Source organism: Dendrobium catenatum, unplaced genomic scaffold, assembly GCF_001605985.2.
Source record: "Dendrobium catenatum unplaced genomic scaffold, ASM160598v2 fragScaff_scaffold_156, whole genome shotgun sequence".
Taxonomy (NCBI): Eukaryota; Viridiplantae; Streptophyta; class Magnoliopsida; order Asparagales; family Orchidaceae; genus Dendrobium; species Dendrobium catenatum.
Genome location: NW_021318618.1, coordinates 3,611,032 through 3,637,374, shown reverse-complemented (window position 1 = coordinate 3,637,374; position 26,343 = coordinate 3,611,032). Strand labels below are relative to the sequence as shown.

The following is a 26,343-nucleotide window of genomic DNA, read 5'->3' as shown; positions in this document are numbered from 1 at the left end:
GGGTCAGGTGACCGAACGCAGAGATAGGTTCGGATAATAATAAAATATTATTTTAAAATTAGCGCAACTAAAGCGCAACTAAAGCGCAACCAAAGCGCAACTAAAGCGCAACCAAAGCGCAACTAAAGCGCAACCAAAGCGCAACTAAAGCGCAACCAAAGCGCAACTAAAGCGCAACCAAAGCGCAACTAAAGCGCAAGTCAAAAAGCGCAACTAAAGCGCAAGGTGACGCGGCAAATTTTTATTGGCTGTCCGAACTTATCTTTTGGCTCCGGTCACCTGACCCAATAATTTGCCCTCTCATGGGGTGCAGAGTTTTGCACGAGTCCGTTCTTTGGCTACTTCGTGGCTGTTGGACTCCGCTCCTTCCACGACGCTGATCAGAAGTTGCGACATTTTAATCGGAAGCAACAACGGGAACTCGCTGGCTGTGAAATTAATTAAAAATAATAATTTTCATTAAAATAAATTATAAAAATATTAATTTCCATGAATTAATATTTAATAAATTAATAAATATTATTTATTAAAATTAATTTACTCATTTTAAATATATCTTCTACTATTTGCGACTTTATTTACATATCCTACGCCTGGGGTTTGCCCTTTCCCTTTATTTCTTCGTCGTCGCTGGTCTCCTTCGTCGCTGTTCGACTTCGCTCCTCGAAGACGTTCCCTTCCTGTTGGATCGGAAGTTACGACATTTTGTTCGGAAGCAACGACGGGAGCTTGTTCGCTGTGAAGGTAACTTTCTCCCTTTCGCGCGCTTCTTCGGCCAAATCCCGTAAATCCGCCGAATCAGAGGATTTCGGAAATATGGGATTTACCACAAAAAGGGGTAATTTTCCGTCAAGGGCGGCTTTCATTTACCGTGAGATTTGGTTTTGCATTTTAGGCCGTTTGGCTGGATTTCGCTCAATCCGCCTCAAATCCGGTATAAATCCTGCTACAAACAGCCCTTAAAGGTTAAAAAACGACATTTCAGGAAGATTGCGAGTGCTCCCTTGTATTGCTTTTTCGATCTGTATTTGGTAGTCTTTTGATAATTGCTTTCTATTACATAATATTAATCATCTCGTGTACTTTGGATCCTCTTATTAATGGCTGATTTGGTCGGGCTTCTCCTTATAAAGAAGGTTGAGAAGCTATCGAAAGATTGCTTTATTAAGGGTCTTCACATTAGTTCTATTTTTTTTATGCTTCATTCATGTGTAGAATTTTTTTTTTGGGACATTTAGGCCATTTAAGGCAAACTCACACACACAACGCATACACATGGACTCGAACCTTGGACCTCTTAGTTGGAAGCCTAAGTACTAAACCAATAGGCCAAGGAGAGTTGTGTATTCATGTGTAGAATTACCGTTCATCATGTTGCTTAATTATGTTAATTTTGTCAATTGATAATTATCATGAATGAGTTCCATTCATCCTTCAACAACAAAGATGACTTTATATTAGTTCTATTGATTTTCATGCATTGTCATGAATGATTTAGCCGACCCCAGGTATTGATGTTGTTGTTGTTGTGCTTATTTAGTTTACTACTTTAATGATTAATAGTTGATTGGGATGTTAATATATAATAAGTATGTTATAATAATTAATTGTTTACTACTGTACTAATAAATAAGAAGTATGTTTTAATTAATCTAATTAGATTGGTAAAATATCTGGATTAGAGTTTGTGTTCCATTAGTTTAATACTTTACTAATTAAAATTGGGATGTTAATATATAATAAGTATGATTAATTAATCTTGTTGTAGTTGTGTACTATTTTTTAACTTTATGATAAAAAATTATTATTAAAACATTGTTTGAGTTAACATACTGAAATCCTGAAATCAGCAGCCAAACAGTTTATCAAGATGTAATTGGATTTAATTTAACCTTTATTGTGCCAAATAGTTTTTAGGATTTAACTACCTCGTGATTTACTAAAACTGGATTTACTAAATCCTAGTTGCAGCCTAGCAACTTCTAAACTAGCGAGGAAGTTGAGATTGGAGCTTTCTTGGGGAACAATGTGACTAGCTGATGTGAAGGAGAAAAGTGTTTGTGAGAGAAGTGGTGACATAGGGATGATTGTTGGTGCGAAGTAGCTTTTTATGCTAGTTAGAATAAATAGGGATGGGAAAGGGAAATTGTGATAAGGATGCTATAGGTACGTCTTTCTTCTTTTCCTACTAGCTAGTAGAAATAATTAGTAAGCTCGCTTTCTTATTTTCATCATACATCATTGGCAAAAAAATGCCATTTTACATATCTTATTATCTTCAATCTCTATTGGATCTTGGATGAAATCACCATGAATGGTGTACTCTTCCTTCTTCATCCAATGCAGCTAGACCCCATGCTCTCCAACATCCGCAATGATCTCTGCTAGTTGAAACTAATGCATCGTGTTTGCGGCGGGATAACTAAGGTTCTGCATATTTCATCCTTGATCATTGTTAGTGTTATTGTCACCCCTCTCGCTTGTTAGACTTGCTAGCTTATGTTCGACATATTTTTGTGCCTTTTTAATTTTTTTTTCTTCAATAGTGTGAAAATTGGTAGTTGCTATGCAAAACAGGAAGCAAATATATATTTTTAATTTGTCGTTGGAAAAAAGCATTTGAATATACTAAATGTATGGTGTAACCTATGAATTATAGTGGGATTTGTTACATAGCACAAAAAACTCTCTTCTTTACATATCTCACACAAAAACTCTCTTAGTTACATATATAACATCGAAATTCTATCTATCATCTCAAAATTAATACTCTGTTAACTCCTTTATCAACTGTTTTGACACAACTCAAAAGTTGTTGTTCTATCATAAGCAAGCCTCAACAAGAATTTTTCAGAGCATTAGTGTTTTATTAAAAACATTAAAAAAAAACACTACCGCAAATTTAAATACCCAAATATTTTGCATTTCAAAAAGTTAAAAAAAAAAAAAAAAAAAAACGAAACTTGGTTCATTTCCTTCAAAGCGAGAAGCTCAGGCCAATGCTCCTTCTATGGAGAGGGACGCCGAAGATTTGTTTCTGTTTTTTTGCCATACTCTCAGGTCTATATTTCAAATATAGCATAGAAAAAAGTTCTAATCCTACCTCAAAACCAAAACAAATTGCATTTCAAAAAGTTTTAAGAATTAAAATTTTTATACCTTCTTTGTCTCCTTCACAACGAGTATGGCCCATCTACTTCAAATATGACAATTCACACGAAAGATTTTTAGAAATTGTGGCTTATGAATAAGAGTTCGCAAAGAAGGAATCGAAAAATTTTTACACAATATGTGATAGATAGAAAAGATATATTTAGTGAAAGAGGGCTGATTTTTTTTTTTTTTTGACTTCCAAGCATTCAAAAATCCATTCATTGCATTACCAATAACACCACATCATAAAAGGAAGCTCATTCAAGTGGGTTAAACCAACACATTGCATTCTAAAAATAGAGAGACTAGCTTAAGGTTTCGTTTGGGGCAGCTTCTTTGTTGCTTTTTAAAACGACTTTTTAGTACAAAAATTTCTTGAAATCAAAGAATCCAGACTTTCTAGTATTAAAACGACTTTCTAGTGAAAGAGGACTTATTTGAATTCAAATTTGAAAGGGAAGTAGAAAGGTTTACATTAGAGTTACAACAACAACAACAACATTAAGCCTTTATCCCACTACGTGGGGTCGGCTACATGAATCATTTTTCTCCATTGTGTCCTATTAAAAGTCAAATTCTCATTTAAATCTAATAAAGAAAGGTCATTCCTAATATTTTTCTAACCAAGTCTTTTTAGATCTACCCATACCTTTCTTAACACAAGTTAAATCTAATACCTCTACTCTCCTAACCGAGTCATCGGAAGGCCGCCTTTTTATATGACCAAATCATCTAAGGCGACTCTCTCTAATCTTATCATCTACTGGAGCTACTCCAACCTTTTCACGTATATGCTCATTTCGTATCATATCTCTAAGGGTAAAGCCACTCATCCACCTGAGCATCCTCATCTCTGCCACACTTAACTTAGTATTATGCTTCTCTTTTAATGGCTAACATTCGACACCTTAAAGCATTGCAGGCCTAACTACCATCTTATAGAATTTTCCCTTAAGTTTGAGGGGTACATATCTATCACATAACAAGCCCGATACATTCCTCCACTTCAACCATCCAACTTGAATTCTGCTGATAATATCCCCATCTATTTCACCATCACTCTGAACAATAGATCCAAGATATCTAAAACGTGTACTCTTATTAATGACTTGATCGCCCAAAGTCACAATCCCCTCACTAGGTCTATTACTACTAAAATTACGCTCCATATATTCCGTTTTAGATCTACTTAAGTGAAAACCTTTAGACTCTAAGGTTGACCTCCATAATTCAAGTTTACCTTCAACTCCCTCTCTAGTCTTATCAACAATAAGAATATCATCAGCAAAAAGCATACACCAAGGTACATCCTCTTGCAAATGTCTAGTGAGAACATCCATGACTATAGCAAAAAGATATGGGCTTAAGGCTGATCCTTGATGTAAATTGGGTTATTTTATTTTATCATTATGTGAATTGTTTTTTGCTGTTATTTTCTTTAGAGTTGTTCCTAACGGCTATTAGGGTTTGTGGAGAGTCGATCTACCTCTCGAATAGTAGATCAACTTGTATCTTGGTTTATTTTGCCAAAATAAAAATCTTTTTCGTTGATTTCTACTATGTTTTTTCTTCTTTATTGATGTTTTTACTATGAGATCGGATTCCTATCAGCTTCATTTTCCTTTTGTCTCTATTGAGTGTTGCAAGTAGCCTTTGATTTACCTTTTTTTGTTTTAATCTTTTGATGTTAATTTTATCTACTCATCTTATGAGTGTATTTTGTACATTTTATTGTGTATGCTGAAATAACCTAAATCTATGTTAGTTTCTTTATCTATAATAGATGCTACTCTCTATATATCTATGAAACATTTATTTCTCAATTCACTCTTTTCAAATTTATCACACATCCATCATAATATTCTAAATTTTGTTATGCTTAGTTTTTATATCAATTACTTATTTATGCTAGAATTCTGGATCCCTATAATATTGTTGGGCTACCCATAATTTTTAAAATTTAAATTGAAATCTTCGTGATAGTCTGTTATCACACAGTATTCTTGAGGCACTTTTTGATTAATCACTTATTTGAAATTGTAAAAGTTTTTTATTCATCTATAGAGATATTTTTCGGTATAATAAATCTAAGATATGTAAACCTACCATGCTTATGTATCAATTTATCTTTTAGTAATATTGGCTTATAATTATTCAATTATATAGCATATTCTCAATATGTATTATTCAAATCCTCTTTTATCTCTTAAAAATTTTCTTCATTCTTCTATGTTTTCGTTTATGGACCAAATCATCAAAAAAAAAAAAAAGTGTTAAGTACCTTACTTTGAATATCCCTTGTGAGTATCTTTGTAATCAATATGAAATATACATATTTAATGCTGATCTTTGATGTAAATCTATCTTGATTGAGAACTCCTTGGTCATTCTGCAATTGCTTGTAATACTAGTTTATGCTTTATTTTATACATCTATAATAATTATTTTTTCCATCTAGTTAGTGACTAATTAATAGTAAGAACAACACTTCATTGATTAATTATGATTTATTATAACAAACTATTAATAAACCTAAGATACCTAATTATTAAATAATTTAGCTAATATTTCATCTATATCCTATGACCTTAAATATTTTCATTTGCAATATTGACTAAATCCACTATTTATGTGATTGTTTCTTTTTTGTTTGTTTGTTTGTTGTTTTGTAATCTATTCTGGAAGGTGGGAATCAATGCATGCTTCTCTTATGTTTTAAGCAAGGGATCCACCAAAATGCGCTGGCATTTTCTTTCAGATTTGTTGCCTTTATTGGATAATTAACAAGTTTACATTGAGACGAATACATTTTTTTTTAAAAGCAGTAAATGACTAATTGCCTTCTTCTTGTCATACCCACAATCTTGTGTTATTTCCATCTTTATCCTGCTGTTCATTTATTCTAAAGGATCATTCCCTGCCAGAGGATATGAAACATGTTTTAAGAAGTACTGGTTTATTTTCACTCTTTTTTATTTGTTTGAAAATGAAAACACTATATTTGTTTGAAGTTGTTTATAGAGTTTAAAATCACTATTAATTTCTAACTACATCCAATCAATTAACTCAATCCAATAAATTTATAGTTTTTCTTGACATAATTTTTAATTTCAAGCAACTAGATGAGCCCTAATGGTAACTGAGTTTCTACTGAATTTTTGATATGCGAACTGGCAAAATTTTCATAATGTGCCAAATGTTACTTGGTTAATGATTTTGTATTACTGTTTGAGCTTTCTTACAAACTGAAGAATTTCATCTATATATAACTTCTGCTTTATCTCTTCCTTTTTAGAAACCATTTCTGTTGGATGCTCCCCATGGAATTTCATAAAACTAGTTATTTATTTAGTTTCTGCAATGGAAACATATTTTTGTGGTTGCAATTTCAACTGTATCTTTTCATTTTGACCCATGTCTTTAGCTGATGTTAGTTTTGTTTTACTATTTTTCCTCCAATATGCTTTCTTGTTCCAACAAGCATCCCATTTAGTTGTCACTGGTACCTTTGCATCAATGAAATCTAATAATTAACAATTTGTTCATACAGAAGTGCTTGAGTTTCCTGAATTTTGCACCTGCACTGAAACTTTTCCTCCTCATCTATGTTGAGGAGGAACATTAGGTTGAGAAGAGAGTATCTCTATCGGAAGAGTTTAGAGGGCAAGGAACGTGAGTACTATGAGAAGAAGCGAAAGATTAGGGAAGCCCTCGAAGGTATGACTCAATGCTTCTCTTTGCTCGTTTTGATTTGTTTCTCATTTATATCTTTGAATAACGTCTAAGCCAGTTACTCAATCTGCAGAGGGAAAGCCAATACCAACTGAGCTTAGGAATGAGGAGGCAGCACTTCGGCAAGAGATTGATCTTGAGGATGAACAGACTGCAGGTAGGTTCAACTAACCCTACCGGGTGTTCAGATCTAACTTAGAAGCAATATTCATAACTGCTTACCTAGTATGATAAAGGCAGATAATGGGATGTTGTTGTTATTGCTATATTATATAATATATTCATGAACGATATGACAGATCCCTCATACTGTTACCATCAGTTAATTTGATAGAAAATAGTGATTCTTATTTTCATGAATACTTTCTTGTCATAGATCTTTTCCTCGCGCATCAAAAGACATGCTCCTCATCAATTATCGGTCAAATAGATGATTAATGATTCTTATTTCTATACTATTTGATGGTTAGAAATTTTCAATGCACTAATTGTTTTTTTTAATTGTAGTGACGTGTTACGGAACTTGTGCAAATTGAATTGTCTCTAAAAGTAGGAATGCAAATGGGTTGGTTTTGTATTGGATCAACCGCTTCAATTTCAATGAGGATATCTTGTTGGTTTGGTTGGGTCATCATGATTTATTTTGAGTGATGTAGAGTTGGGTTCCTAAATCACTGAAATCCGATAACCTTTTTTGCTTGTGCCATGCGGAGGGGTAATGGAAGTAAGGGACCCATGAGCATTGATGCGGTTGATCTTTGAAGTGGAATGAAAACAAGCTGAATTTTGATGGCATTATTGCAAGGGTGGTGTTGTACATCTAAAGTCAAAAACATTGAATTGGTGGAATCACATTGGTCTGGTGTTAATGAAGTCGACTAAGTGTGGGAGGCTTCGATCCAATGGCATATTTGGTGGAGGCAGCAACCATATGGAATAATGTCAGAATCTTATTGTAAATCATGTTGAATTGATGTAATCCTTTAAACAAAGGATGAGGGTGGAAAAGAAGTTTGACTTCTTAATTCCTATTGTAGAAGCATGATTTTTTCATTTTTTTTTTGTGGTGGGGAGGAAGGGGGAAATAAAAGTAGAATGAGAGATGAAAAACTTTTGATTTAGAATAGTGGAAAATTTTGGGTATAGATTGCTTTAATTTTTTTAGACTTCAAATAAATCTCAAAATGGTCCCTCAATTAGTTGTTTGTGGCCAATTTAGGCTCGTAATATTACATTTCTCCAATTTAACTTCTTGCCCATACAAAATTAATCCCAATTGGTCCCTCAGATAGAAATTGATGAAAATTAAGATGCAAAATTGATCTTAATTTACTCCCTTGACTATAAAAAAATGATTACAGTTAAGGTCATGAGAGGCCATTTGGGATCAATTTTGTACAATTGAGGGGTTAAGTTGGAGAAATGTGATACTGTGAGATTAAATTGTTTGCATGTGAATAGTTGAGGACAATTTTGAGATTTAACACTTTTTTATTTACATCTATTGGATTTAAAAGAGTATCGCTTCTAATATATATATCTCATGAGGCCAGTGATCAATTTGAATTGGCAATTGAATTACTATCCAATTCTAAAATTTGAACCAGATCAAGTCATTAAGTGGGTCTAATTGAATTCAACCTAGTATCCTATCTATAAATCATAAATCTCCGATAAAATTAGTTAAATAGCTTTTGCATTTTGGCTGTACCAGTTTAAAAATGACGTGTTTAGAGGCACACTTAAATCTGGGAAGCTATGTCTGGTATTCATTGAAAACTATAATTTAAGGATATAAAAGTATAAGTTTAATGATTCAAAATCTCTTATTTTTTTTATAAATAAATTCTGCTTTAGCCCCCGCACCCCCCCAGATAGTTCCATGCTCACACATTAGAACCTACTCTGAACTGCTAATTTTGAATCGTCTTTTGTGTTACTATGAACTCTTAAATTTGTATTTTTCTTGGTTCTTGCTGCATCTGAGTACCTCTTTATTTTTGTTTTATGGACAGTTCCAAGGTCTCTCATTGATGATGAGTATGCTAATGCAACCGTAAAGGATCCTAAAATATTGTTAACCACTTCTCGCAATCCAAGTGCTCCTCTTACCCAATTTGTTAAGGTAATGTTCTTTTTTTTTTTTATGATATGACGTATTCATTATGTATTAAATTTCCATTCATGTCCTAAGTGGAAGTACTTTTTATTTGATGTTTCCTTGTTTAGGAGCTAAAGATTGTTTTCCCAAATGCAACAAGGATGAATCGTGGTGGCCAGGTTTTTATTCTTTCCCAAACATACTTAATTATTTTCGTGATATTGTCGTTAGTGTTATAGTTAGAAAATGTATTACATGATATCTGTATGAATTTCAGAATTTTTGTTAAATAACTGCTTTCCGTTCTTTTTTTTTTTTGGTTTTATGCATGCCTAATTCAAGCAGATAGCTTTCTTGATGTATTGGTTCCATGAAAATGGAGTAAGATGTGGTTAGCAATAAACTATGAAAAATATTTTTTTATTTGTAAATTACATATATTTTAATTTATTTTTTAGAGTTATGACGTGTTACTTTGTTTTATATTTACATGCATGTATGGTTATGTTTTGTTACTTTATGAAATTTTACTTTGGGAATACATAAACACAAAATAATTTTTTTTAGTGCTTTTGGCATCTATTTGAAAATTACCAACATTTATTCTTGTTGTTGTTGGTCACTGATCGGGAGATTAATAAGAAGAGATTTATCATATTGATTATTATCATAATTTGGACATCAAATTATAGAAAAATTGATCAAATCTATTAGATCATGTTTGATGGTCCAATTTCTCTGGGAAATTTGTTAAAGTTGTGATTCTTTGATAACATTGTTGAGACTGAAGATGTTGCCAATAGTCTTTAGACACTATCAAATTGTCAATAATACATCATTCAAAGGAGAGCAAGGCTCCAAAAGCTAAACCCTTGGATTGATTTTGATATTATAGCAAGATAATGATAAATTTGATTTTTTTATAAGATTTATTTGAATTAAAATTCAGATTATTATAATACCTCTATTAACTATCATTTAGTTTGAACTTATCTAGTTTATACATGGTTCATCTTTTTGTGAAGTTTAAGAGGATAACAACTTATCCTTGTTGTATTGGCCTATAAATAAGCTTAATTTCCTATAAAAAAGCTATGTGAAAATCAAAATTCAACCCAAAACAATTTTTTCCCTCATTTCCTTGGGCTTTTATCCCAGCTGTAAATGTTGCTTACTTCTCTTTTGGCCCTCTGAAGTCTTCTAGTCTAAATTATGTTGTTAGGCACCCAAAACTTGAGGCTCAGCCTTGGCTTGTTCACCTTAGCTCTAAGATTGTCTTATTTAGGATTTAGGATCTTAGCTTCTATAGGAGATGTCCTTTTCAGCTTAGCTTAGTTGATGGATCTAGCTCTTTAACTTAATAGGATAATATGCTTGGCCTTGACCCAAAATGAAACCTTAGTTTAGTTGATCCAAAATCCAATCTAACCAATTTATTAGTTGATTTGGCCACAAGTCTATCCATATGCCTAGTGGACCCTTCTTGAATAAGCCATCATGGCCTAAATTCCTCCTTAAGATGACCAGTGCTTGGTTAGCTCAGTCTCAACCCATTTGGTTAAGGTATACACTATACACTCTTATGGGTATTTAGTCGAGTCTAGCCATTTTTTTTTTCTCTAGTTGTTAAGAAAATTCTAAGAAAATATAAGGAATAGGTCATTTTCTTCACTCCATTTTCCGCATTGAAGTGGACTTATTTTCCTGTTCTATGTGCAAGTCCATAGATGGTAAGACCCACTCCCTCGACATCATATCTTGAGATGTTGTAAGTCCCTTGATTCTCCTTTAGACATTCTCTTTTGGGACAAGAAAACCTCTTTGCATCTCGAGACATCTCTTTTGTGTTGAGGCTAGTGGATCCACTATCTTTCAAACAATTTGAGGGAAAACACTAAATTGCTTGTCATTGCTTTGACATCATTGGCCTCCTTTGCTTCATTACCTCTTGTGAGCACTTCTTACTTGCTACTCTTTTTTAAACTAAACCTCCTTTTGTTAGGAATCCTACATAGAACCCTTCATTATTATTCAAGAATGCTGGTTGAGCTTCCTTAATCGAGTGTTTGTGTGTATTGTATCCATAATATAATGAATAATAAGATTTTTTGCCTATGATGCACCAACACTCTGCCTTAATAAGGTATGTAGCGTCGGACACGGACACATGTCCGACACAGCTGAGATACGTGTCAAACATAGCAGAGGAATGTCCAAATAAAATAATAATTTGAAAAATAAGACATGCATGTCCTCCTAAACTGCATCTTGCTTAATCGTGTTCCCACAATGCTGGTGGAGGCATAGAGATTAGGGTTTCGCTCCAGAGACGAGTTTCGGCGTAGCGAAAGGTTCTGCTCTAGTGACGAGGAAGATGATTGGCGACAAACCGGTTCCCCTCCAATCCTTCGTTCACGATCTCGACTTGCTCAAGTGCTAAGGTCGACGGCGAGAAACTGAGAGAAACTCTAGTTCCAGTCGCAGGCCCACCCGTCCTTCACATCATGTGAAATTTCATCGAAAATAAGATAAGGTAATACTGTAATAGAAAATTTTATTTTTCTAGGGTTTAAGTTATGTAGTTATATTTTTTTTCTTCTTTTCAATTTTTTTGCTGGAGTGTCGTGGGTGTGTAGTACCACTCTGATCAGCGCATTATGTTATATGTTATAACCACTGTGAGATAGTTCAACACATTGCACCAACTCAATGGGTAAACCTTAGATCAAGCCTTTTTAGATTCTTAATTAGGTTATTTTAGACATTTATATGACAAATGGTCATGTGACAGATCTGTCTTAATTGTTTTCTTAATTTTGATGCATTATTTATAAATTATAATTCCATGTTCGTTCGTGCCATACCCGTATCCTATATTTTCAATAATTGTCGTGTTGCCGTGCCCATATCGCTGCAATATAGGCTTTCACACATTAACATTGATGCATGCTCTTTAAATTCATGACAACTGATGGGTTGTTATCCATGCTATAGCAGCAATGCTTTGTTATTCCTTAAAATTTTAATAGATGTACACTATTAACACTCATGTTCACAGGTTATCAAAGAAATAGTTGAAGTTTGCCGCGCACATGATTTCACTGATGTGATCCTATTACATGAACATCGTGGTGAACCCGACGGTTTGATTGTCTGCCATTTGCCTTTTGGTCCAACTGCTTATTTTGAATTGCTAAATGTGGTATGAAATATTGTTCAATCATCTATAAATCTAATGTTTTCTTAGATTTTTCTACCGTTGTAATTTTTTTTCTACACTCTTTTTGCATCTCAGGTCACAAGGCATGATATTAAAGATAAGCAGGCTATAGGGACCATGTCCGAGGCTTATCCCCATCTAATTCTAGATAACTTCACAACCAAGGTTTAATTTTTTTTGTGTGATATGTGAAATTGAATATTTTCTAGCTTCATTGTTTCATTTCACATTTTCTTATTCATAAAGTTGGCTATTAAAGGATGATGAAGCATAGACATGACATGATATATACCTTGAGGATTTGACCAACCTAAAAAAAGTATGCTACAAACACAATTTGAGTCAATAAATTAATATTAAAACGGTTGGAGGATAGGGATAAATAAACATGGTTTGAAATAGTAGGATGTATAGATTGAATAAAAACATGTACAGATGAGGCTATAGAGATAACCATGTAAATTGAATAAAAACATGTACCAATGAGGCCATAGAGATATAACTATGTAAAAATAAAGTAATTCTTAAAGAAATTCCGCTCTACACTCTCTTGCAGTGCTACTATCACATTTGCTTAGCCCCTTGATTCCTTTATTCCCATTGAAACTGTCATATACAACCCAAATTTTATCTATGTTTCTTGGATGCTCTCATCAAGGGAGCCAATGGGCTCCGACAACATGGTCATCCTCTCATGACAGCCTAACCCAAATTTCATCAATGTATCTTGGATGCTCTCATCAGTGAGCCAATGGTCTCCGACAACAAGGTCTTCTTCTCATGATAGCCTAAGTGTGCCAACTATGAGTGAGAAAATAATCTAGATGGTCGAGTCTATTATCAATCTTCATCAATCCATTGCAACCGTTTGGTATTGTGAATAATAAATATCCTCACAATTATTGTGAATGGTGAACAATATCAAGTTATCTTCACATGAACAGTGATTGTTAGTGCAGTTAATGTTCATGATAAATAATGTCCACATGGGAAAATTATTTAAGGGATTAAATTTATGTGTGGGTGGTGAGTTTATTTTTGGGATGGATGAAATGTATATTTTCTCTAAGTTTGGTATCGGTTAAGTATGCATTAAAAAGGCTTAGTGATTTCACCAAATATCATATTTCGTAGTTCTATTAGCTGTCATTTTCCTCCTTACCCATTTCTGTTATCTATTGTTGTTTTGTGCTTTTAAAATTATGTGAATGCACTTATTAATGTCCTCATTTAAAATTGTTGGAATTCTCATTCCAAAGTGTTTTTATTTGTCCTGATTAACCATTTAAGGCTGATTTCATGAAATGCTGCAATTTTTTTGCTGGAATCAGATTATAATGGTACTCTCATAATTCCATAGTTGTTCTCTATGATAATTGCCGAGTTTATGTTTTTTAATCAACAAGATAATACCTAATTCCTACAAATCTTTACTAATCCCCACATTTTTTTAGATGTATAAAAAAATTCTTAGTTCATTCAAAGTCGACAAGCATACATCCACATCGAAGGTCATCTAATTCTTTAAGTTGTTCCTTTAGGACATCCTACATCTATAAAATAACTTTAATAACTTCAAAATTGTCTTGAAAAGTTGATGTTCTATGTGCCAACTTATAGCCTCCAATGCAAGGGATGTTCATTAATAAGAATGCATATGATGATTATTAGATGATCCATGGCTTTGCAACTTTAGATTTGGAGTTCCGCTTTTTGCCTCTAAATTTGTATAACATATTGTTGCTTCAAATATCCAGTAAAATCATTGCTAGAATTATTTGTTAAATTCTTATAATTGCAGTGAGATTATTACATAATTTTTGCTTCGCATTCTAATTACACTCCTCTAAGAAAAAAGTTTAGAAGCACAACAATTCTATAAAATCATCTAAATGAAAGATCACTAACAAATTATTAGTATTAAATTATAAAAATCAAGCATAGGGTAATTAATTAATTAATTAACAATTTATATAAAGCAATAAGTCATTTTGACTAATTAAACATTAATCAAGGTTTTGATTGGGTTCATAAATATTTTTCATGTATTAGCCATAATAAACCTTGAATAGTTAATAAACAAATAATTTACAAAAAATCAATAACTATTTTATTAGAATAATTGTGAATTAATTAAGATTTTATTCAAATAATTAAGGTTTTTTACTATTTTGTTATGATAATTGAATATGAGAATAATTAATTGATCACTTAATTTCTCATAATTATTAAAAATGAAATTTGATTACTAAAAAATAACCTAGGATTAATAAAGATTTTAATTAAGAGAGTTTAGTATACTTACAAGAATTTAAGTTAAATTTTGCTAGTTAAGGTTTACTAATATTTATAAAGGGCAATTCATGCCTAATTATAAATTAGGGCTTAATATGGGCTAAACAATTAGCTTAAACCAAATAATTTTCTTAGCTTATCTTGTCTTAGAACAGTTTATCTATATCTCCAACCAAATGACTTAAACTTGCAGAAAGGTTTAGCTTAGCTTAACTTATGCCACAACCAAATAGGCCCATGGACACAATCCATAAAAAAAATAATAGTGAGATTTTGCGGGTTTCTTGACTCATTAATTGACTGCTAGATTTACAAGAATAAACAAATTGAGAATCATTCCAAATATAATTGGAGAAGAAAGCAGTGAGCAAATGCTATATGAGATTTTTAATTGTTAACCATCAGATAGTATGAAATATATGCAAAATATTAGTGGACATCCACATCACATAAACTTTATGTTTTTATTTTTATAACACGCAATAGGGTCCAACCCTTATAAGTAATTAGCAGTAATAGATCACATCGAACTTAGGTTACATAGATCTCAATTCATAGGACATATTTGAAGTCCTTGATTTATATTTATGTATTTTATTTATATAGACATATGGCCATTGGCCAGAAATAAGCATGGTTAAGGGTGTGTGGTTCCTACAAATAATCAGTTGTCAAATCATAATTTGATTTGAAAATTTCAACAGAGCATTAACTAAATTATTTTAGTAAAAATAGGGAAACTCTATGGTAAAGTACATGGTTAGAAGCTTTGTGGATATCAAATATCTATTTTCAAAATAATGCTCTTATAAAAAGGATAACCAAGGTGGCATGTAAATTGAAAAGCACATCAAATTGTCCATGTTTAAAATTTTCATAGAAATTATACTTACATTCACATGAATTGATCAAATAGCATGATTTTCTATGAACTTGGCTTAAAATGATATTTCATTTATATGGCACAAATATTGAGGCCTACTTAATAATGCTTTCGAAATATAGGAGTTTTCTACTAAGCATGTTACGAATCACATTGATATGGATTACTTGCATTACATATCATGAGCTTGGCTCAAATTACATATAATTAATAAAAGTGAAATTTCAATGAAGAAATAATACAATATTTATGACCACTTGCAGAAAAAATGATCTAGTGAAGCTTATTTTGACAAATGAATGGGGTGAATTTCCCCCAAAATTCTTTATTTATTTTTGGTATTTTTCTGAGAATTTAATTGAGCTTGCACTCTATCTATTTTTTTCTCATTTCTCTCCATTGAAATGATCAAATAGACTCCATTTTGGCAAAATTAGTGGTGGAATCATCTTCTCTCAATTCTCCAAATTTTTTCAAAATCTTGCCGTATATCTTTTTCCAAAATTTTACCCTCTTAATCTCATTTATATTTTGTTTGTGTCACATCATACTTCACTATTGGTGATCTTCTACATTGAGTGTGGCACTTGCATTATAATATGATGTTTGACTGTTGTAATGTGGCGTCGTACCATGAAATTTCTCATCCTACTATTTTCACTTAGATCTTTGACATAGATTATTTAACGGTAGCATATATATATAGAGGCATGTGTGTATATGCTCATACATAACTGTATAATTATTTATATACCATACTGTGCACAATTACATATTCAGTGTCATGTAACCACCTTGCTTACAGATGACCAAGTAGCTTTCTTAGATGTCTTATTACCCAACTTGCAATTTCAGAAAGGCCAATGCCACATTCTCTGATCATGCTAGAAGCACAGTAAAACATGCAGGTCATGTTTGTAATTCAAATTCTTAATTTACTGTGTACTTGTAAAGATTGTGCTTGAGGCTTTAAATTCTTTATAATTTCAATGTGACGGTGTTTTTACATGAAATTGACGCTTGATATTTACACATTAAACCTTCTTAATATGATATTCTGCAGCTTGGACAAAGAACAGCAAACATTCTTAAGCATCTCTTTCCAGTACCTAAGCCAGACACCAAGCGCATAATTACTCTTGCTAATCGGTCTGATTACATTTCATTCAGGTTGGTGCTGTTTTTTTTTTTTTTGCCTAAATAGAAGACGGAGAAATTAGAAGCCACTTATTTTCATCTGCTTGTATTGCAATGGCGTAGAATGTGAAATAATGTTCGATTATGAACTTCAATTATTAGTTGGTGAACTAGAAGCATCAATGTCAGAAATGTACATGAATTTGCTCTTTTTGATACCTGAGATTGCAAAGAGAGTCGGTTCTCAAAAGAACCATCTTGGATAACGGCAGTTAGTATGTAGTACCATTTATGGGGCATTGACCATATTTTGACTTCCTCAACTGTTATCATCCACCCATCACTACCCTAACTTTTTTAGTAACTATTGCATTCTATTTTCTTCTTAGAAAACTAAATCGTTTAGATTGCAAAGATTGTAAAGTTATTCCGAGTGAAAATTTATGTACCCAACATCGATTCTTAGTTTTGGACTTTAAGATAAAAGGGCATAAAATAAAAAATAAAGTAAAACGATTTTCTAGGATTAGATGGGGGCATTTAAAGAATATTAACAAAAATATTTTTGGAAATAAGATTTTAGATCTTAAGATTTTGTCTGTGCATGAGGATGCTAATATTATGTGGAAAAAAGTGGCTAGTGATATTAAGAATATTGCAAAAGATATCTTTGGAGTATCAAAGGGAAAAGCTCCTAATAGTAAAAGTAGTTGGTGGTGGAATTCAAATGTGCAAGAAAAGATTAAAAATAAGAAGCTTTGTTATAAAAATTGGTTTAATTTTAAAAATTCTGATAATTGAGAAATATATATAGTGGCTCGTAAGGATGCTAAGAAAGCAATATGCGATGCAAAGACATTAGTTTTTAGTGATTTATATAATAGATTAGATACTAAAGAGAGAGAAAGATATATGTATAAGTTAGCCAAACAAAGATATAGGAGTAGTAAGGATTTAGTTCAAGTAAAGTGTATTAAAGATGAAGATCAAAAAATACTTTTCTTAGAAGATGATATTCAACAAAGATGGATGAGATATTTTGCTAAACTTTTTAATGAAGATTGTGAATATAAGATTGACTATAATGACCTTAGCACCCTAAATGAAAATAAAGATTTCTGTTTTTATCGGCGTATTAATAAAACTGAAGTTAGAGAGGCTTTAAAGAAAAGGAAGGGTGGAAAAGCTGTTGGACCTGATGATATTCCAATAGAGGTGTGGAAATGCTTAGGAGATAAGGAATTTCATGGCTTACTAAACTTTTTAATACTATTTTGAAGACTAAAAAGATGCCAGATGAGTGGAGAATGAGCGTATTAATTCCTATTTTTAAGAATAAAGGTGATGCACAAGATTGTGCGAATTATAGAGGTATTAAGTTAATGTGTCATACTTTAAAGGCTTGATGTTGTTGTACATCAGTGATGGAAAACATGCTTTGTGACTAGATTGTCTTTTCATTCATTGCATGTGTGAAATTGAAACTCACACACACATCACATACGCAACGCTCGAACCCAAGATCTTGTGGTTGCCAGCAGACCAAAATTAGCTGCAATTTTTAAGGGATTTAGAAAGTGTGTTTCGATATTGATATGCAAGTACATCCAACCAAATAACAACTTTAATATATTTATTTGTGTTTTCTAAATTGAATTAATTAAATTAGCCCAAATTGTAACTCATATGTTTGAATTTTGTTTACGGAAGATAAGATTAGAGAGAGTCGTCTTAGATGGATTGGTCACATAAAATGGCGGACTTCCAATGACTCGGTTAGGTAAGTAGATGTATTATATTTGACTTATGTTAAGAAAGATAGATATAGACTTAAAAAGACTTAGTTAGAAAATATTAGAAATGACCTTTCTTTATTAGATCTAAATGAAAATTTAACTTTTAACAGGGCACAATGGAGAAAAATGATTCATGTAACTGACACCACGTAATGGGATAAAGCCTTGATGTTGTTGTATGCTTAAATTTTGGTTAGGGGTGTCAAAACGGGCCAACGAGTTGGGTTCATGTTTGGCTGAAATTGATCTGACCCATTTAATTGGGTGAAAAAATTGAACCCAAACCCGATCCATTAATCCATTCTTAAAAAAAAATTATTAGCTTATTAATCATAAATTTTAGATCAATTGATAAAAAATAAAATGATTATACCAATAAATAAAAGAAATTTAAGAAAAAAATATTAAAAAATCAGATTGGTAGGTCAGCCTGACCAGTTTAAAATGGGGGAACACACAATTTAAATTTGATCAGTTTATTAAACGGGTCAATCCAACTCTGGATTTTTCAGATCAACCAATTATTGTGCTACACTCTCTTAGTTGTCTGCTGCTGAATCTTTCATCTCCTTCTGTTGGTGAATCAATCCTTCCTAATTCTATTTATAGCATCGTTAACGGATATGTTAGTGCTACTGCTTTGATTTACATTTCTTTCTACTTTAGACTCGAATGCCTTTTTTAGACTCATCCGGTGTACGAGGTTGTTGCAGTTTCACAAGGAAAGTGGATTGGCTGAGGATGAAAATGAATTTCAGCTTCGTTAATTACGCCATACCCCAATTAGTGCCTTCTGCTAACACCTGCAGAAAGGAAACTTAATCCTTATTATGAATTTTGGTGGCGAATAAATCTAGGGGAATCAGAAATTTCCTTAATCCAACTTGTCTGTCAACTGATGATCATCAAATCATGCATTTTATGTATGTCATTACAGCAAGAATCTTGCAGTCGCTCGAGACTTGCACATCTAATTGTTTTTATTTTTTTATTTTTCTACATTCAGACACCACGTCTACGAGAAACGAGGTGGCCCCAAATCAGTTGAGTTGAAGGAGGTTGGTCCTCGCTTTGAGCTTAGGCTTTTCCAGGTTAGTTGCTTGTTTCCGTTTACTTAATTCAAGAGTTACTCTTCATGTTTCTAATTGCTTTCGTTTATTTTAGCTAAAAGGCTGAGAGTTTAGCTTGTAAATTAAATTGGTTTTTTTGGTTCGGATCAAGATCAAATCAAGTCAAATGAGTTGAGCTGCAATCTAATTTAATCGCAGTTTGATCTTCGAGCTGAGCCTAGTACATTGGATTAATTATTCTATGCGGACGTCAAACGCCGTCCGGAGACCATCTAGAATGCGCCACGTCACCCCCTCGCTCGGTAACGTGGCTCGGTACTGTTTGGTACCGTGGCTCAGTACCATTGACGTGGCACATTCTGATTGGTCTCTGGACGACATACTGCATCCGGCCTCCGCACAAAAAAATTTCTCACTACATTGGGTCATGGAACTCATGCTCAAACTGAAATTCAAATATGCATATAAGTACATGTAAAATGATTTTAATCAGTCCATGGAAAAAAAAAAAATCAAGTTTTTGAGCTTGCTCAAAGTCAAGTTGATTTAGGCCTGCTGTCTTCAAATCAACTCAATTCTGGCCACATGCTGATTTTGGAGAGATTATTACAAGTGCGGAGACCGGATGTAGAGAACTGTTCGATTTTATCTCTTTGAACTGCGCTTTTACTATTCATAGAGACAAACCAGACGGTTCTCTATGTTCGGTCTTCGTACGTAATAATTTCTCCTAATTTTGAGCCTGATTTTGGACGGTGCATGAAATCAGATTGTTCTCGCTCCTAATTTTTAAATAAGAATCATGTATCAAATATGAACTGGTTTATGAATACCGCAATGCCATACATAACTTCTTTGGTTTTGGTGTGACAGATCAAGCTGGGGACGGTTGATCAAAGTGAAGCTCAGAATGAGTGGGTTATAAGACCATACATGAACACTGCAAAGAAGCGGAATTTGCTTGGAAATTGAAGAAATATGGCAGCTTTGCTGTTCTTCGTTTTTGCATTTTTCTAGAATTTTCATTAGGATTTCTTGCGTTACATTGTTCCTAATGTGCACTGTGATGGAAAAAGATCACTTGAGTTGCTTCATCTACAATGTTAACTATTAAAAATTTTCAGCTTTCAATACAATGCACTAATTTCTAATAACGTTGCATTGTACTTTCATTGAGAATCAAATCAAATATATATTTTTTCAATATATTGTGCAAAATAATAATTGATTCAATCATCGTTCATTTTACTATGCAGTTGATGCTTGATAATATTCATTACAGAAAATGCTCTATTCACTTAGCACTAACAACTGATAAAATTAATATCATGATAATAAACCTGTAAGCTAAATGATACACATCTTTTTTATTTTAATGATTTATTTTGCAAGATCATCAATGCTAGTCAAAGATGGAAACTTATCACTTATTTGCATATCAATAATATATGTGAATAATTGGTGTTCAAGAGCCATAAATTCAATTTTTAAAAAATTAGCTTTAGATAACTCAAATCAGAAAAGAATTATCCAATTAATTGCAGAATTTACATGTAGATCATAAGATTCACAAATTGAAGGCTAATAACCATGCAAAAATTTGCTTTCTCCAAAGAAAGTTGTAAATAGGCAATTATTAGATTCAATTCCTCCTAAATGCAAATTAAGAAATAAACTGAAGTACAAGATATTGAACTTTAGAATTCAGGTAAGCAAAGTCAATGTGGAAGCAATAAGGGCTAAGAACTACATTGAATTGAAATCTCTTATATTCCAGCAAAGCATCCCAAGTTCATCAATAAAAGCTGGCAATGGAGTAGCTTTAGGCTTTGTTTGGGATGACTTTCTTACTGCTTCTTAAAATAATTTTTTAATATAAAAATTATTATTTTTTTTACTAAAAATTTTTTTTAGAAAGCAGTAAGAAAACCGTCCTAATAGAAACCTTAGATTCAAAATCTAAGTTAATTTGCTTGCATTCTGGATTCTAATCTTATCGTCAAAATGTTCCAATTTTCTATTAACATTCATTATTCCAATAGAGTTGCAAAGACATTTATATTAATTCATTTGCTTTGCACACTATTCTTCAATATTCATATAAAGTGTAGCTGTCTTGCTTGATTTGCAGCATGTGAAGACTAATGAAATCCTTGAAATCAAAATACCAAAAAATCCATATTATTAAGAGAATTAAAATTGGGCAATTGTCCACCCTAGGCAATACGTGGTTCTACCTGTGGCAGCAAGCTCCATTGTGGAATTTGCTTGTGAAAGAGCTTTGGAGTGTAAAGTGAGGATTATAAACTGGAAAGATGACAGTCCCTGCGGCAGAGAATCTGGAGGTAGCGGTACATAATACTGCTTGCATATAATGTGATAAGCTATCACTGACAACTGACATTTATTCCATATCTCTATTCATAAACAAAAAAACAACTGTCAGTAGAAAAGAGTCCTCCAAATCGGACCCAAATGAACGACATGAGACTTCACAATAGCTCAGCGAAGCCAAAGGGCATTAAATCTTTTAAGTCCATGTAAATTGTTAATTGATTGATCTGCAAACAGTTCCCGCCAATCAACTGCAACACTTTTTACAGAAAATTATTAGCTGCTTCATCCTTAGCGGCAACTCGGACTGAAGTTTGAGCCCTCCCTCCAGGTGGCTACGTAGGGGAGATCAGCCTTAATTGGCTGATATTGGGCCAGTGAATCTCACAAGAACACCAGCACGGCTGGCATTCAGCTTCTTTATAAGTTCTCCTCAGCAGTGGAATTAGGAGGATTAAGGCTTCATTTGAAACAGCTTTCTTAGTGCAAAATTTTGATACTTGAAAGCTGCTTCCGTCCCAAAAGAAACCAAAGCGTGCCAAATGCCCCATAAATTTGAGAAAATTCTTTGTATCTAAGCATAATTTAAAAATTATACCCTTATACTCCCTTGCAATCATCCCTTCCAATCATGCATATTATAAAAGTTTTGTCCTTCTAAATTTTGAGATAACCCTTTTGCCCTCTTAAATCCTAATTCCACCAGTACTCACCAGGTCCATTCAATCCAACCTGAGCCAAGTATCCACCATCCCTGATCCATCCAGCAAGCTCATGAATCACAGCATAAATGGCCTCTGCTCTCGGATGACACCGTTCACCTGCAATGAAAGTATGCACACCATGGCCAGCTACCTCAACCCAGCTGCACCCAGGCACCTTCCTCACCCCCCTCCGCCACATCTCGCCCCTCCATTCTGCCACCTCCTCATACTTCCCCGCCCACCCATATGCATTCGCAGCCATCACCCAAGCACCACTCCCCTCTGGCTCCATCTCCACTAGCCTCTCTGCCGCCTCCACCACCCTCTCCATCTGCCCCCTTTCCTTGCACGCCGCAATATACGTCCTCCACCCCTTCATCCCGCAAGCCTTCTCTGCCGCTGCAGCCACCTCCTTGGCCTTTTCAAGCATTCCCGCCCGGCCAAACATGTCCACCATACACAAGTAATGCTCAGCCACCGGCATTACTTTCATTTGCTCAAAAATTTTCACCCCGATTTCCATCAATCCAGAATGGCTGCATGCTGACAACACTGCAACAAAAGTGACCTCATCAGGTTCAGTGGTCATGGCGTTGAAGAGCTTTAGGGCATCCTCTCCCCGCCCGTGAGACGCATATGCATCAATTATGATGTTCCAGGACGCAACATCTCGGTTAGGCATTACATCAAACACGTTGCGCGCGTCATCAAGCATCCCGCATTTGGCGTACATATCCATTAGAGCATTGTCCACGAAGACATCGCCTCTGATCCCGTGGCGAAGAAGGTAGGTATGGATCTCCCGTCCATGTGCCAGAGCATCCAGTTGGGAACAGGCGGGGAGGACGGCAGCCACTGTGATGGAATCTGGCTGAACTCCAACGCAAAGCATTTGGCGGAAGAGCTGAAAAGCCTTCGGGTGGTCGGCGGAGTACTCGGAAGCGGAAATTATAGAGTTCCAGGAGAATATATCTTTCTCGAACATAGACTCAAATACTTCCGCCGCCTCCTCCACATCATGACATTTTCCGTAGAGGTCAATAAGAGAATTTGAAATCGCCACATCAAACCCGTATCCAATCTTCACAACAAAAGCATGAATGTTTCTCCCACCATTCAAATCAGCCGTAGAAGTGAACACGGAGAGGATTCCCGTCACTGTAAACCTGCTTGGAACCATACCTTCCTCCAGCATTCTGTGAAAATAGTCTTTCGCGTTCGAAAATCGCCCCATTTGCGCGAACCCATTGACCATGGAGTTCCAAAGCACCACATCTTTTTCAGGAATTTCATCAAACACCACCTCTGCGTCGTCCACGATTCCTAATTTCAAGTAACCGTTTACCATCGCGCTTGAGGCGAAGACATCTGAAACTAAACCGAACTTGAAGAGCAGGGCGTGGATATTCTTAAGATCCCCGGCGTCACCGAGGTCGGAGATCGATTTGATGACGCAGGGGAAGGTGAAGTGGTCGGGGAAGAGGGAGGGATGGGAGCGGAGGAAGCGGAAAAGTAGTAGAGCGTCGGCGGGGAGGGTGTTGGAAGAGAGGGCGGAGATGGCGGCGTTCCATGCGAAGAGGTTGGGAGGGGAGGGGGAAGAGTAGAATGCTGAGAGGGCGGAAGCGGGGCAGCAGCATTTGGAATAGAGGGATATGAGGGAAGTGAGGGCAGGGGGTGAGGAGGAGAGAAGGCTGGAGGTGAGGAGAAGAGCGTGGAGCTCGCGGGCTTTGGGGAGGTGGTGGGGAGCGGCGCGGTGGTGAAGGAGGGAGAGATGAGAGGAGAGCGATGAGAGACTGGAGAAAGAAGTGCGCCGTTTAGTTGGGAGGGAGAGGAGGGAATGGGGTTTTATGTTCATTTGGACTGGAAACGTGCACATACATCATGCTATGGCATTATGGTTTGTATTTGATATTTATTATGAAATTATGTTGTCACATTAACATTAAACTTATTATTTTGTCAAATAATAAGAATTATAATAATATTTTAAAAGTGCAAACATTTACTTCAGCATGATGTGAATCTAATTTTAATCAATAGTAATTAAATAGGATAAATAAATCTTATAAATAAACTTAAATAAATCTTATAGCAATTTTATTTATTTGCCGACAGAGAATTGGATTTGAATCTAAATTTATTTCTTAACCCGCACATCATTCTTAGGCGTCACGTATGTATCTAAAACTCTCTCGTCAGAGCCTATGTAAGTATGTGTCGTTGGATGCATTTCATACGATGCATTCACGTGTGTACATAATATGTTTTTTTTAAATGTAATTGTAGTGTCACATGATATATTGGAGTGAAACCCTCTGCTTATTGCAAATGCATGCGAATGTATTTTTGCAATGCAATTGCGATGTTGGAATGACATGCTTGTATGAAATCCTTGGCATCCTACACATGCACGCCATAGGTCTTTTTGAAATGCAATAGCATTATCAAATCAACACGCTAGAATGATATTCTCTGCTTACCACTAATGCATGCGAGAGGTCTTTTTAAAATGCAATAGCAATGTCAGAATGTCACACTAGAATGAAATCCTATGCATCCTACAGATGCATGCCAAAATGCGCTTACAAATATAACACACATGCATGTAAATGCAATATTGGATGAAATGGTTATATAATCTATCATGCATGATGTAATGCATGTGTGAGGGGCATTTCAGAATATTCGCATGCAATGCAAAGGGGTGTCTGACTGCATTAGTGATTGTTGTTGTTGACTCCGTGGGACTTCGTTGACGCCTTCTGCCTGTTCGTACGAGTCTTGCACATCCGGTAGTGTGGCATCATGCCTTAGTTGCCCGTGATTTTTACTATTGATTCCCTGCTTTTGCATATAGGTGGATCGTAGCATTATCACCCAACTTCCATAAGATACCTCATTGTTTTAATGTAAGTTCCCTTTTCTCATTCTTAGGGATAGCGGATCCATGAATCAGCCGACCCTTATTGAGGTTGAGTAAACACATCTAAACAACATGAGGTCATTTTGTTATAGATAATGTACTACAATCTGCTAAGACCAAAGGCTTAGTTAGTACATCGTCATTTCGTTTCTTACGGCGGTCTGCAGATACTTGCGGTTGTTGGAAGTCTTCGCTATCTATGCAGGAATGATGAGATGAAATACCTTTTCAACTAATCATTCTTTGACTATATAGAATCATTCAACTCTGCATGCTTCACGTCACAACATTGCAGTTAGAGTCTTTTGCTAGTTGTACATCAGCATCTTGCAGATACTTACGGTTGCTTTTATACCCAACGTACTCGCAACATCTCAATCACTGTTGTTGTAAGTGTTTGTAGGAGGAAAGTACTATTGTACACATTCATCATTGGTTGCACCGGTTGATTGTTGGTAGATTTGCATATTTATCCACATGTTGACATCAAGTGCTAAGGATCAATGTAGTTGTTTTGTTGTTGGATGGTTATTGATAGCAAGAATGATCTAAGATTTGTTGCACATTGTACGTCATCACCCTTATATGGACTATTATGTAAAACATATCTCCTACATGTACTTATAGGTGTTGTATGTACTTATTTTCATAGGGGATCCCTCGTATTCATGATACACCTACTATTGTTAACCATAAGTATCATATCAAATGTCATTTCTTGTAAGTGAATCAATGCACTTGTTCATCTGTTCATTGTTGTCGACTGCAGGGGTGACCTAACATTTGCTACAAGCTGCACATCATTATTCATAGATAGGTCATTGTAGCTTGATGAGCTTTCTACAGCTGTTTGTCGGGGTTTACATTCACAACAGACTGTTGGTACCGCTTGCATACGAATCATCAATTCATGGGTTCTTTTTTTGCATATCTACCTCAATCCTATTAAATATGCTCATAGGAGAGCCACTGTACTTGTGTTGTATCCACTATCA

At 34.5% G+C, this 26,343-nt stretch overlaps 2 protein-coding genes across 3 annotated transcripts; one reads left to right on the top strand and one right to left on the bottom strand.

The window, feature by feature from the left end:
* The first annotated feature begins 593 nt into the window (after positions 1-593).
* On the top strand, positions 594-20,593 carry LOC110102184 (U3 small nucleolar ribonucleoprotein protein IMP4). Of its 2 annotated transcripts, XM_020830394.2 has the most exons (11): positions 594-744; positions 896-965; positions 6,704-6,870; positions 6,959-7,042; positions 8,901-9,010; positions 9,115-9,165; positions 12,045-12,188; positions 12,282-12,371; positions 16,448-16,554; positions 19,324-19,408; positions 20,261-20,593. In XM_020830394.2, the coding sequence occupies exons 3-11, from the start codon at positions 6,759-6,761 to the stop codon at positions 20,357-20,359; spliced, it is 882 nt and encodes a 293-aa protein (XP_020686053.1). In that variant the 5' UTR covers positions 594-744; positions 896-965; positions 6,704-6,758; the 3' UTR covers positions 20,360-20,593. The 2 variants fall into 2 exon arrangements, with proteins under 2 accessions (XP_020686053.1, XP_020686054.1); XM_020830395.2 differs by lacking the exon at positions 896-965.
* A 947-nt stretch (positions 20,594-21,540) lies between these two features.
* On the bottom strand, positions 21,541-24,290 carry LOC110102177 (pentatricopeptide repeat-containing protein At3g14730). The gene has a single exon (XM_020830384.2). It carries the CDS (start codon positions 24,278-24,280, stop codon positions 22,415-22,417), a length of 1,866 nt encoding a protein of 621 aa, XP_020686043.1. The 5' UTR covers positions 24,281-24,290; the 3' UTR covers positions 21,541-22,414.
* Positions 24,291-26,343: the final 2,053 nt, after the last annotated feature.